This window comes from Mustelus asterias, chromosome 17 (genome assembly GCF_964213995.1).
Source record: "Mustelus asterias chromosome 17, sMusAst1.hap1.1, whole genome shotgun sequence".
Classification (NCBI taxonomy): domain Eukaryota; kingdom Metazoa; phylum Chordata; class Chondrichthyes; order Carcharhiniformes; family Triakidae; genus Mustelus; species Mustelus asterias.
Genome location: NC_135817.1, coordinates 3,835,516 through 3,848,233, shown reverse-complemented (window position 1 = coordinate 3,848,233; position 12,718 = coordinate 3,835,516). Strand labels below are relative to the sequence as shown.

The 12,718-nt window shown below is 50.5% G+C and overlaps 1 protein-coding gene across 6 annotated transcripts in view; it reads right to left on the bottom strand.

Annotated features, from left to right (window-relative positions):
- Window positions 1-2,050, bottom strand: part of LOC144506282 (integrator complex subunit 6-like) — a 111,617-nt gene extending 109,567 nt beyond the window's left edge. For all 6 annotated transcript variants that reach the window (XR_013499875.1, XR_013499877.1, XM_078232165.1 and 3 more), the window contains exons 1-2: window positions 1,538-2,050; window positions 1,312-1,389 (exon numbers count right to left, since the gene is read on the bottom strand). Coding sequence is in view for 4 of the 6 variants with exons in the window: in XM_078232165.1 (XP_078088291.1) it covers window positions 1,312-1,389; window positions 1,538-1,648 (189 nt within the window). In the remaining 2 variants the exon portion in view is untranslated. The remainder of the gene's footprint in view (window positions 1-1,311; window positions 1,390-1,537) is intronic.
- Between the last annotated feature and the right edge of the window lie 10,668 nt (window positions 2,051-12,718).

Below are 12,718 nucleotides of genomic sequence, written 5' to 3'. Positions count from 1 at the left end.
TAATTATAATTACACAAAGCTGCCAGGCCATAAGCTCTGGATTCCCTCCCAAACCTCACCACCTCTCTCCAGTGTCTCTTTCTTCCTTTGAAAACAAACTTCCCCATCAGTGCCATCACAGCACATCCTAGCAAGAGCGAGGTCCAATATTATGTGCAACTCAAACATTTAAAGTAAACTTTTTCTATAAAAATTGGAAAGTGGAATTTAAACAAGATACAGAAGACTTGAGACTATACTTCCTCAAGAAAGTCCAGTTGTGCGTCTTATTATAATTCCCTTTAAGCAGCAAGTTTGGCACTTGCCTGACTGTCATTCCCCTTTAAGCAGCAAGTTTGGGCATTTATTTGATTCTATCATCCCCCTTTAAGAAGCAAGTTGGGCACTTATTTGATGCTGACTGTCATCCCCTTCAAGAAGCAAGTTTGGGCAAATATTTGTTGCTGTCATTCCCTTTTAAGCAGTAAGTTTGGGCACATACAAAAGCCTGTGGGCAGCATGGTGGCACAATGGTTAGCACTGCTGCCCCACAGCGCCAGGGACCTGGGGATCAATTCCCGACTTGGGTCACTGTCTGTGTGGAATTTGCACATTCTCTCCGTGTCTGCGTGGGTTTCCTCCCACAGTCCGAAAGACGTGCTGGTTAGAAACATTGGCCATGCTAAATTCTCCCTCAGTGTACGCGAACAGGCGCCGGAGTGCAGCGGCGAGGGGATTTTCACAGTGCCTTCATTGCAGTGTGAATGTAAGCCGACTTGTGACTAAATAAACTTTATACTTGATGCTGCCTGCCAGTCCTCTTTAAGAAGCAAAACCTTGGCACTTAGGACGGTCCCCCTTGCAGCAGCAAGTTTGGGCAGATACTTGATGCTGACTGCCCTTCCCCTTGAAGCAGCACTTAAAAGGGGGACAACAAACCATCCCAAGTAGCAAGTCTGTCACACACCCTGCTGAAAAGATGAGTCACCTAGGGAGTTCTGCGCCATCCCTTAAACATCACAAACTCCCCCAAGTTAGTTCCTGCACATCGTTTACCCCCCGCCCCCTTCCGTTTTATGCTAAATAAGGTGGCGTGTCCATGAGAAAAGCCATCTCTAACCCTCCTTCCCCCCTCCACCACCCTGAGCTGTGCAGCAGGAGGAACATGTCGGCCATGTTTAGTTAGGGTGCCTGAGTGGAAAGAGAGAGAGAGAAACCTCTTCTCTCCAACACCACCCCCCACCTCACCTCAAAAACAAAACACCCCCCAAACACATCAAATTAAAAAGAAAAGCCCCAGCATGAATGAGGGCCCGGGGTTTTAGTTTTTACCTTGATACCATACGGTGGATCATCGAAGGTCACCAGCATGTACCTGTCTCCCCGGCTGGCAGGGTCCCGGGCTCGCAGCTGTTTACAGGGGGGGGGTTTAAGATGGAGGCGGAGGGAGAGAGAGAGAGAGACACAAGTTAGGATCTCCATTCGGCGTTAGCGCGGGGCCTGAGGCCTAGCTTCCCCCCCGAAAATAAATAAGGCCATTAATTCCTTGTCTTTTTACCTTCATGAAGGTCTCAACCGCGCCTTTGGCTATGTCCAGGTAGGTGGTGCCCAGATGGGTGCGCTGGCTCATGGAGGCGGACGTGTCAATGAGGAAGAGTAAGATGGGCATGATGAGGATGATTGGGGAGGGGGGGGGGTGAAGGGGGGGGGTGGAATTGAGGGGGTCAGTGAGTTGGGGAGGGGGGTCAGTGTGTTGTAATGGAGCTGGAAGCCGCGGAGTAGGACTTGACTGACTGTACTCGGGGGAAGGGGGGGGTCTCTCCAACCCAAGTGGGTATCTCTGCCCCCAACTTTGTGTGTTGGGGGTGAATGGCAGCGGCTGGAGGGTAAAGGAGGGGAAGAAGGCTCTGCCCCTTCTTGTGTCTTGTCTTTCACCTCCGCCCTCCTGTTTTTGTTTGTTTTCCCCCCCCCCCCTGTACTCGGTGAGCTCTTGGTTTAAGGGGAGAACCGCTCCCTTGAAGCTCTTCCCCCTTCCAACTCCAGCCCTGTGGCCGTCTCTCTCTTAAATGCCGCTCCGCACAACTTTGCTTCTCCTTTTAACTCCCCCTCCCCCCACCACTGCTCTCACCGCCCGCTCCCATTGGTCGGCGGCCGGCCCCCTTGATTTGCATACCGGACCCCGCCTCCTCCGGCTGAGGCCCCGACTGCGCATGTCCGCGCCCATCTCCCCCTTCACCCGCGGGGGGGTTCCTCCGGCCTCCACTACACATGCGCGGCCTTTTTCAAACGCCAAACTCCCGTTCTCAGCTTTGCACATGCGCACTGGTTCCCGAGCGCCGTTCCCCGTCCCTCCGGTGCCAAGGGGGGGGGCGGTCAGAGGAATGGCACATGCGCACTGGCTCCCATTCACCGCCCCTCTTGTGTTGTTGGGGGAAGGGGAGCGGGGTGGCAGAGCAATGACACATGCGCACTGGCTCCCATTCACCGCCCCTCTTGTGTTGTTGGGGGAAGGGGAGCGGGGTGGCGGAGCAATGACACATGCGCACTGGCTCCCATTCACCGCCTCTCTTGTGTTGTTGGGGGAAGGGGAGCGGGGTGGAAGAGCAATGACACATGCGCACTGGCTCCCATTCACCGCCCCTCTTGTGTTGTTGGGGGAAGGGGAGCGGGGTGGCAGAGCAATGGCACATGCGCATAGGCCCAAGCGTCATTCCCTGCCCCTCTTGTGCCGTTGGAGGAAGGGGGCGGGGTGGCAGAGCAATGGCACATGCGCATAGGCCCAAGCGTCATTCCGTGCCCCTCTGGTGGCGGGAGGGTCAGAGGTATGGCATAAAATCTTGTCATAAAATAACAGAAGCAAAAGATCAGGTGAAATTGCTTCTGGAAACCTCAAAATGCTTGGAATATCCTCCAGATCAAGCAGCATTTGTGAAGGGGGAACCAAAGTAATGTTAAAAAAATAAACATTTACATCAAAAACAAAAAAAATGCTGGAAAATCTCAGCAGGTCTGACAGCATCTGTGGGGAGAGAATAGAGCCACAGATGCTGTCAGACCTGCTGAGATTTTCCAGCACTTTCTGTTCTGGTTTCAGATTCCAGCATCCGCAGTATTTTGCTTTTAGCAATTTGCATTTACATACCTGTCACAAACAGCAGAACCAAATGCTTTCCAGCAATGGAATATTTTTGTGAACTGTTGTAATATAAATGGTGTAGCCAATTCATACACCGCAAGCGCCACAAACAGCAATGTGGGCATATTTAGCGTTGATTAGGGTGGCACGGAACCATCTGGTTCACGGCACAGTGGTTAGCACTGCTGCTTCACAGCTCCAGGGTCCCGGGTTCGATTCCCGGCTCGGGTCACTGTCTGTGTGGAGTTTGCACATTGGCTCGGGTCACTGTGTGGAGTTTGCACATTCTCCTCGTGTCTGCGTGGGTTTCCTCCGGGTGCTCCGGTTTCCTCCCACAGTCCAAAGATGTGCAGGTTAGGTTTATTGGCCAGGTTAAAAATTGCCCCTTAGAGTCCTGAGATGTGTAGGTTAGAGGGATTAGTGGGTAAAATATGTGGGGGTAGGGCCTGGGTGGGATTGTGGTCGGTGCAGACTCGATGGGCCGAATGGCCTCCTGCACTGCAGGGATTCTATGAAAGGGATTCTATGAAAGTTTGAGGGATAAAGATTGGCCAAGACTCCAGGGGGTAACTCGCTTTCGAAATAAAATCACACGGTCTTTGTTTCAATTACACTCCTTTGGGGAGGCAAGATATGTCCTTTCAAACTCAAAATCAAGTTCAGACAATTTCAGACCATAACCTCTGCCTTCGCTTTTTTTTGGACAGCAGCTGTTCATGGAAATAATTTTGTGATCCCTATTTGCACCTCTTGTAGACTCATCTTTTGTTTCTTTGCTTGTCCCTTACCATTTCCTTTTGCTTTGCCCCATCATCCCTTTTATCATTGAATTTCTCCTGCCTCTCACTCTATCAGAGACCATTCCTTTTGTTTTCCCTGTCCCTTTGTTCTTTGCCTCTGTATTTCTTCAACATTCTTTAAGAAGAAACTTCATGGTAGTGTTCATAGAAACACCACAGTGCAGAAGGAGGCCATTCGGCCCTTCGAGTCTGCACTGACAACAATCCCACCCAGGCCTTATCCCAGTAATCCCACCTATTTACCTCGCTAATACCTCTAACCTATGCACATGCCGGATTTAGACTTGGTGAGGCCCTGAGCTATATAAAGCTTGGAGGCCCCTTGTTAAAAAGTTACACCAAAAGGTCTCACAAAACAGGACCTTGGGTTGCCACAAAAAAATTGAAAACATGATTATTTAGAAAGACCCATCTATACACACTCTCTGCCTCCTTTGGGCAAACACAGTAAGAAGTTTAACAACACCAGGTTAAACCTGGTGTTTAACCTGGTGTTGTTAAACTTCTTACTGTGTTTACCCCAGTCCAACGCCGGCATCTCCACATCCTTTGGGCAAGCCAGTTCTGGATCCACAGGGCAGCAACACCTTGGATCCCATGCCCTCTCACGTTTTCGAGAAGCCTTGCATGGGGGACCTTATCGAACACCTTGCTAAAATCCATATAAACCACATCTACCGCTTTTCCTTCATCAATGTGTTCAGTCACATTTTCAAAGAACTCCGCCAGGCTCATAAGGCACGATCTGCCTTTGACAAAGCCATGCTGAGTATTCTTGAGCATACTAAACCTCTCTAAATGCTCATAAATCTTGTCCCTAGGGATCTTCTCCATCAGCTTACCAACCACTGAGGTTAGACTCACCGGTCGGTAATTTCCTGGGCTATCGCTATTCCCCTTCTTGAAAATAGGAACCACATCCGCAATCCTCCAATCCTCCGGCATCTCTCCCGTCTCCATCGACGACACAAAGATCATCGCCAGAGGCTCTGCAATCTCTTCCCTCATCTCCCACAGTAACCTGGGGTACATCCCATCCGGACCCGGTGACTTATCTATCTTGATGCCATTCAAAGATTCCAGCACAACCACTTTGTTAAAGTCCACATACTCAATCTTTTCAGTCCACCGCAAGCCCGCAGTACATCCACCCAGGTCCTTCTCCTCTGTGAAAACCAAGGCAAAATACTCATTAAGCACCTTTGCCATTTCTACTGGTTCCGAACTGATTTTCCCGCCTTCACCTTTTATAGGCCCTATTCCTTCACGTCTCATCCTTTTACTCTTCACATATTTATCGAACGCCTTAGGGTTTTCCTTAATTCTACTTGCCAAGGCCTTCTCGTGACCCCTTTTGGCTCTCCTAATTTCCTTCTTTAGTCCTTTCCTACAAGCCGGATACTCATCTAGATCCCTATCTTCGCCAAGCTCTCTGAACCTTTTGTACGCTTTCCTTTTTTTCTCGACTAGGTCCCACACAGCTTTTGTGCACCACGGTTCCTTTTATCGACCAACTCCTCCCTGTCTGCTCGGAACATTGTCCTAAATGGAGGTCGGTCACCAGTGGTGTGCCCCAGGGATCTGTTCTGGGACCCTTGCTGTTTGTCATTTTCATAAATGACCTGGATGAGGAAGTGGAGGGATGGGTTGGTAAGTTTGCCGACGACACGAAGGTTGGTGGGGTTGTGGATAGTCTGGAGGGATGTCAGAAGTTACAGAGGGACATAGACTGGGCGGAGAAGTGGCAGATGGACTTCAACCCAGATAAATGCATCGTGGTCCATAGACATCCAGCAGAAATATTTTTTAAAAGTTTAAAGTTTATTTATTAGTGTCACAAGTAGGCTTGCATTAACATTGCAATGAAGTTACTGTGAAAATCCTCTAGTCACCACACGCCTGTTCGGGTACACTGCGGGAGAATTTAGCATGGCCAATTCACCTAACCAGCACGTCTTTCGGACTGTGGGAAGAAACCGGAGCACTCGGAGAAAACCCACGCAGACACGGGGAGAATGTGCAGACTCCACACAGACTGTGACTCAAGCCGGGAATCGAACCCGGGTCCCTGGCGCTGTGAGGTAGCAGTGCTAACCACTGTGCCACCGTGCAGCCCTAAATGGGTTTGTTTCGCGTTCCATTCCACTCAGCCCCAGCAACTGGAAACCGGATCATATGTTCTGGGGTTGTTTGAAATCCAGTGGAGGTACTTAGATGCTATGGGTGTGATGCCTCACCTCCCCAACATTGTAAAGGATACAAAGGATTATCTAGTACAGCACAGAAGCAGGCTATTTGACCACCTAGTCCATTCTGGTATTAATACTCCATTCAAGCCTCCTTCCATTTTTTTTTCATCTAATTGTAACCACCTATTCCCTTATCCCAGAGATATATTGATAATATTCGCTTTGATCCAGTGATGGCAAGTTTCACATTCTTCCAACTCTTTGGGTAAGCAAGTTTCTTATGAATTCTCTTTTGGAGTTCTTGGTAACTACCTTATATTGGTGGCCTCTGGTTATGTTCTTTCCCACAAGAGGAAATATTCTCTCTCTATCCACTCCATCAAAATCTTTCAGCATTTTAAAGACCTCTATTAGGACACCCCTCAACCTTCCTTTTTTAGGAGAGTACAGACCCAGCCTTTCAATCCTTTCCTGATATGTATAGGGGAATTTCACAGTAACTTCATTGCAGTGTTAATGTAAGCCTTACATGTGACTAATAAACAAACTTTACGTTTTTACTTGTACCCATCCATTCCTGGTATTATTGTGGTGAACCATTGTTGGTTCCCACTAGGTAGTGCTGAGCCATGGTCTGGCCAGTACTATGAGTCTGTATATATGTTACTGTTGGGGTTAGGGTTGGGCTGTTCTACCTGTTAATATAGTTGTTATGGTACACCCCAGTCGGCTCCGCCTCCTGGGAGAGGTATAAAGGTCACTGCTCTGCCTGGTGACCCTTTAGTCTGGGATCGTGTACTGTATATGGTAGCTCTGTTATTGTTGGCAATAAAAGCCTTTATTTCCTGAGTACATCACGCCTCTCGTGTGTTATATCGCGCATCAATTATACTTGTAAATCTTATTTGCATCCTGTTCAGTGCCTCTATATCCTTTTAATAATACAACGTCCAGAACTACATGAGGTACTCTAGGTGTGGTCTAACCAAGATTCTCTGCATAACTCCCCTCCTTTGCAATTCTAACCCTCGACAGAGAAATAAAACTAGTACTTGGTTTGCTTTACTATGACCTTGCTAAACAGTGGCACAGCTTTTCATGATTGATGTATATGTACTTTCAGACCCCTTTGTTCCTTCACCCCACCGAGACTTGCACTTTCCAAGTGACCTCCCAATTCTTCCCACCAAAACTGCCTCACATTTATCTGCGATGACATTCATTTGCCAATTATTTTGCCACTCTGCAAGTTTATCAATCTCTTGCTGATTAACCACCCTCAATTCCCCCAAATCTGGTGTCATCCACATATTTAGAAATTATGGGCGCGATTCTCCCACAAACATTCTAAGTGCTGAATTGGCGAGAAAAATTGTATAAATCATGACTGTTTTCTCAGTGCAACTTCAGACCCGAGTCTCCCCATTCTGTGCAATGCAGAGGTCGCAATCGTGATTATCATGAAAAGCTCGGCGGGGCGGGGCCTATTCACACAAAGGAGCCTGAACGCCGCGGGATGAGCGGGAACCCGTGCATGTGCACATCTCTGGGAGATCGCTGAAAAGACCTCCCATTATCCAGGTCACTGCCATCCAAACCCCACAGACATCGCTGACCTCATCACTGGCCTCATCGCTGTCCTCATCGCTGGCCCCCACAACTCCCCCACAAATATCGTTGGCTTCATCATTGGTCCCCACAACCCCCCCACACAGACATCGCTGGCAACCCCCCACCTCCCCCCCCTCCCCCCCCTGCAGACATCACTGGCCTCATTACTGCCCCCCTCCCCATACAGATGTCACTGGTCCCTCCCCTCACAGACATTGCTGCCCCCCCCCCTCACAGACATCGCTCCCCCCCCTCACAGACATTTCTGCCTCACCCCCCCCACAGACATTGCTGCCCCACTCACAGACATCGCTGGCCTCATCACTGGCCCCCCTCCCCCTCATACAGACACTGCTGCCCCCACCCCCCCGACATCACTGGCCCCTCCCTATCCCTATCCCTCCCATACTGACACTGCTGCCCCCCCCTCACAGACATTGTTCGCCCCCCAGAGACATCACTGGCCCCTCCCCCTCCCCACACAGACATTGCTGCCTCCTCTCCTCCCCCCTCCCCCCTCCCCCTCCTCCCCCCTCTCCCCCTCCTCCCCCCCTCCTCCCTCCCCCTCCCCCCTCCACCCTCCCCCCTCCTCCCCCTCCTCCCTCCCCCCTCCTCCCCCCTCCCCCCTCCCCCTCCCCCCCTCCTCCTCCCCTCTCCCCCTCCTCCCCCCTCCTCCCTCCCCCCTCCTCCCTCCCCCCCTCCTCCCTCCCCCCTCCTCCCCCCTCCTCCCCTCCTCCTTCCCCCCCATCGCTGCCTCCCCTCCCACACAGACATGTGCCCCCTCCACACCCCATGCCCCCACAGATCCGGATAACGCAGGAACCCCATCCCTCCATCCCGTGAGCGTACTGTCCTCACTGCTGCCCTGCAGAGAACGTGCGCTGTGTTGCCGTGCACACCCCCAGCTCGCAAGCAGTCCCTCTGTTGAATGGGAGCCCTGAGTATTGCACCCCACGAGACACAGCAGCTTATTGTATGGCAGCCAATCAGCACCCCGAGGGATGCACGACACTCAATTGAAAGCAGCCTTCAAAATTTCTCACAAGGATTTATTGCCAACTTGACTGGTCACACTCACTGCAACTGCACTCCTGATGCAGCTGGCCCACTGGGAGCACTCTGTATGTTCTGGTAAGGTCTGGTAGTCTGCTAGCTGCTCGCACTCTGTATGCAGTTCCATTAGAGTCATCACTTAGCGGAAAAGGACTCCTGTCTCCAACAACTGAGCAAGGTGTTGGGGCTGGGTGCTGCTGTTGTTGCTGTGGCCTGAAGCTTGGGGCCTATGTTTCCAGCCCTATGTTTCCAGCCCTGTCTCCATTGCTTTCTCTGCCTGGAGTTCTCCATGAAGCAGAGTCAAAGCCATCCCTTGGCCTCAGTCTCCTGAGGCTTCCTTTGATTCCTGCCTGAGGGTCAAAGAGTGCTTCCATCTGCCTTGTTTGGGACTTGTGTAAGAACTTTCAATCCGGCTGTGACTTGTGAGAGAAGCGATGTTCCAGCCAAGACTCATGGGTCCTGAAAGGCGTGACCCAGGAAGGTGCAACCCCAGAAGACCCAACCCAGGAAGGACAGCCCCGGAAACTGTGATTTGGAAGGTTCAGCCCCGGAAGGTGCAACCCTAGCAGGTGTAACCTCAGAAGATCCGGCCCAACAGGGTGGACCTTGGAAGATTTTAAATGAACTTTGCAACTTCAGAAGGTGTAACCTTGAAAGGCGAAAGCTTTGAAAGGTGAAGCCCCTGTAATAGAAACATAGAAAAACTACAGCACAAACAGGCCCTTCGGCCCACAAGTTGTGCCGAACACATCCCTACCTTCTAGACCTACCTATAACCCTCCATCCTATTACGCTCCATGTACTCATCCAGGAGTCTCTTAAAAGACCCTATTGAGTTTGCCTCCACCACCACTGACGGCAGCCGATTCCACTCGCCCACCACCCTCTGTGTGAAAAACTTACCCCTAACATCTCCGCTGTACCTACCCACCAGCACCCTAAACCTGTGTCCTCTCGTAGCAGACATTTCCACCCTGGGAAAAAGCCTCTGAGAGTCCACCCGATCTATGCCTCTCAACATCTTATACAGCTCTATTAGGTCTCCTCTCATCCTTCGTCTCTCCAAGGAGAAAAGACCGATCTCCCTCAGCCTATCCTCATAAGGCATGCCACTCAATCCAGGCAACATCCTTGTAAATCTCCTCTGCACCCTTTCAATCTTTTCCACATCCTTCCTATAGTGAGGCGACCAGAACTGAGCACAGTACTCTAAGTGGGGTCTGACGAGGGTCTCATATAGCTGCATCATTATCCCCGGACTCCTAAACTCAATCCCTCGATTGATAAAGGCCAGCACACCATACGCCTTCTTAACCACCTCCTCCACCTGCGGGGCCGATTTCAGAGTCCTATGGACCCGGACCCCAAGGTCCTTCTGATCCTCGACAGTACTAAGAGTCAGTTGAAAAACTGTACTGTTGTCAAAGGACTGTTGATTATCATGCTATAAGGCCTCTTGTATTTCATTAGTTTGTTGGTTTATTTTTTTCCTTTCTCCCTCGCATTATTTGTGGCCTGGGGGGAGGGGGGGGCTCTCCCCCGGGGGTGGGTGTAACATCCGGCTAGTGGTGAAGACCTGGATATAGTAACAAAGAGCAAAGAAAATTACAGCACAGGAACAGGCCCTTCGGCCCTCCAAGCCTGCACCGACCATGCTGCCCGACTGAACTAAAACTCCCTGCCCTTCCGGGGACCGTATCCCTCTATTCCCATCCTATTCATGTATTTGTCCAGACGCCCCTTAAAAGTCACTATCGTATCTGCTTCCACTACCTCCCCCGGCAGCGAGTTCCAGACACCCACCACCCTCTGTGTAAAAAAAACTTGCCTCGTATCACCGGAGGGTCCCTATTCTCTGGGGGAAAATCCGGGGACAAGAAAGGGATGCAGCCCGGACTGAGTACCCCCGGAGAGCCCCCCGCCCCCCTCCAATTACCACCATCACCACCACTCTGGCCAAAACATCCGGCAGGGAAGGTCCGGACAGAGTAGGTTCGGTGTGGCTCCACCACCACCCCCCACGGCCGAACATCCGTAAGGTCCAACCCCCAGATATGAGCACCTCCGGAGGGTTGCCCCATCCCCCTGACAGGGGAAAAACCCCGGAGGTGATGCCCTGGAGGGTAACAAACGAGCTTTAATGTTTATTTCTTTTTTTCAGCGTAATAGTTAGTTGCTATACTGTGATGATAATATTTGATGGTTATAACTTAAGGGGTGTATTTAGAGGGCAATGCCCTGGAGAAGGTAGCATGTAACGAACCCTTTCTTAATGTGAGGTGATTCATTTTGGTAGGACTAATTTAAATGTGGATTACAGGGTCAAAGGTAGGGTTCTGAAGACTGTGGAGGAACAGAGAGATCTTGGGGTTCATATCCACAGATCTCTAAAGGTTGCCACTCAAGTGGATAGAGCTGTGAAGAAGGCCTATGGTGTGTTAGCTTTTATTAACAGGGGGTTGGAGTTTAAGAGCCGTGGGGTTATGCTGCAACTGTACAGGACCTTGGTGAGACCACATTTGGAATATTGTGTGCAGTTCTGGTCACCTCACTATAAGAAGGATGTGGAAGCGCTGGAAAGAGTGCAGAGGAGATTTACCAGGATGCTACCTGGTTTGGAGGGTAGGTCTTATGAGGAAAGGTTGAGGGAGCTAGGGCTGTTCTCTCTGGAGCGGAGGAGGCTGAGGGGAGACTTAATAGAGGCTTATAAAATGATGAAGGGGATAGATAGAGTGAACGTTCAAAGACTATTTCCTCGGGTGGATGGAGCTATTACAAGGGGGCATAACTATAGGGTTCATGGTGGAAGATATAGGAAGGATATCAGAGGTAGGTTCTTTATGCAGAGAGTGGTTGGGGTGTGGAATGGACTGCCTGCAGTGATAGTGGAGTCAGACACTTTAGGAACATTTAAGCGGTTATTGGATAGGCACATGGAGCACACCAGGATGATAGGGAGTGGGATAGCTTGATCTTGATTTCAGATAAAGCTCGGCACAACATCGTGGACCGAAGGGCCTGTTCTGTGCTGTACTGTTCTATTAATGAAGGGTAGTACTTGTATGTTATTGGTTAATGACTGGCGTTAGCCATCGGTAATGTTTGGACAGAAGTTTGCTGGCTTATATGTTGTTGCAAGTTGTCTGCAGCTTTGAAAGCGAGCTGTGGACAACTCTCAATGCATGCCAGCTGTCCATCATCGTGCTTTGTTTGTACCATTGTAGGTAAATGTAATTAAAAAGATTATTTCTTGATTGTTAAGTGCAATCTTTATAACTTGTAATGTACTTTTACATCTGTATTTTGTACTGTTTTGTAATAAAAAGAGTTCCCCCAATAAGCCAGAACTGTATATAAGCTGCAGGAACGGACACACAGCCAGTCACGCCACAAAGATGTCTTCCAGGAAACCTGTCCCAAGACTGGGCGGCACGGTAGCACAGTGGTTAGCACTGCTGCTTCACAGCTCCAGGGTCCCGGGTTCGATTCCCGGCTCGGGTCACTGTCTGTGTGGAGTTTGCACATTCTCCTCGTGTCTGCGTGGGTTTCCTCCGGGTGCTCCGGTTTCCTCCCACAGTCCAAAGATGTGCGGGTTAGGTTGATTGGCCAGGTTAAAAAAATTGCCCCTTAGAGTCCTGGGATTAGCGGGTAAAATATGTGGGGGTAGGGCCTGGGTGGGATTGTGGTCGGTGCAGGCTCGATGGGCCGAATGGCCTCCTTCTGCACTGTAGGGTTTCTATGATTTCTATGATTTGGCGAGGCCACCTGGACCGCCTGCTAGATGCCGTGGAGGAGAGGCGTCAGTGGCGCTTCCCAAGCCAGGGCCCTCTCCCAAAGGGCGCAGCCACCACGGCATTGTGGGAGGAGGTGGCAGAACGGTGAATGATGTGGAGATGCCGGCGTCGGACTGGGGTGAACACAGTAAGAGGTCTCACAACACCAGGTTAAAG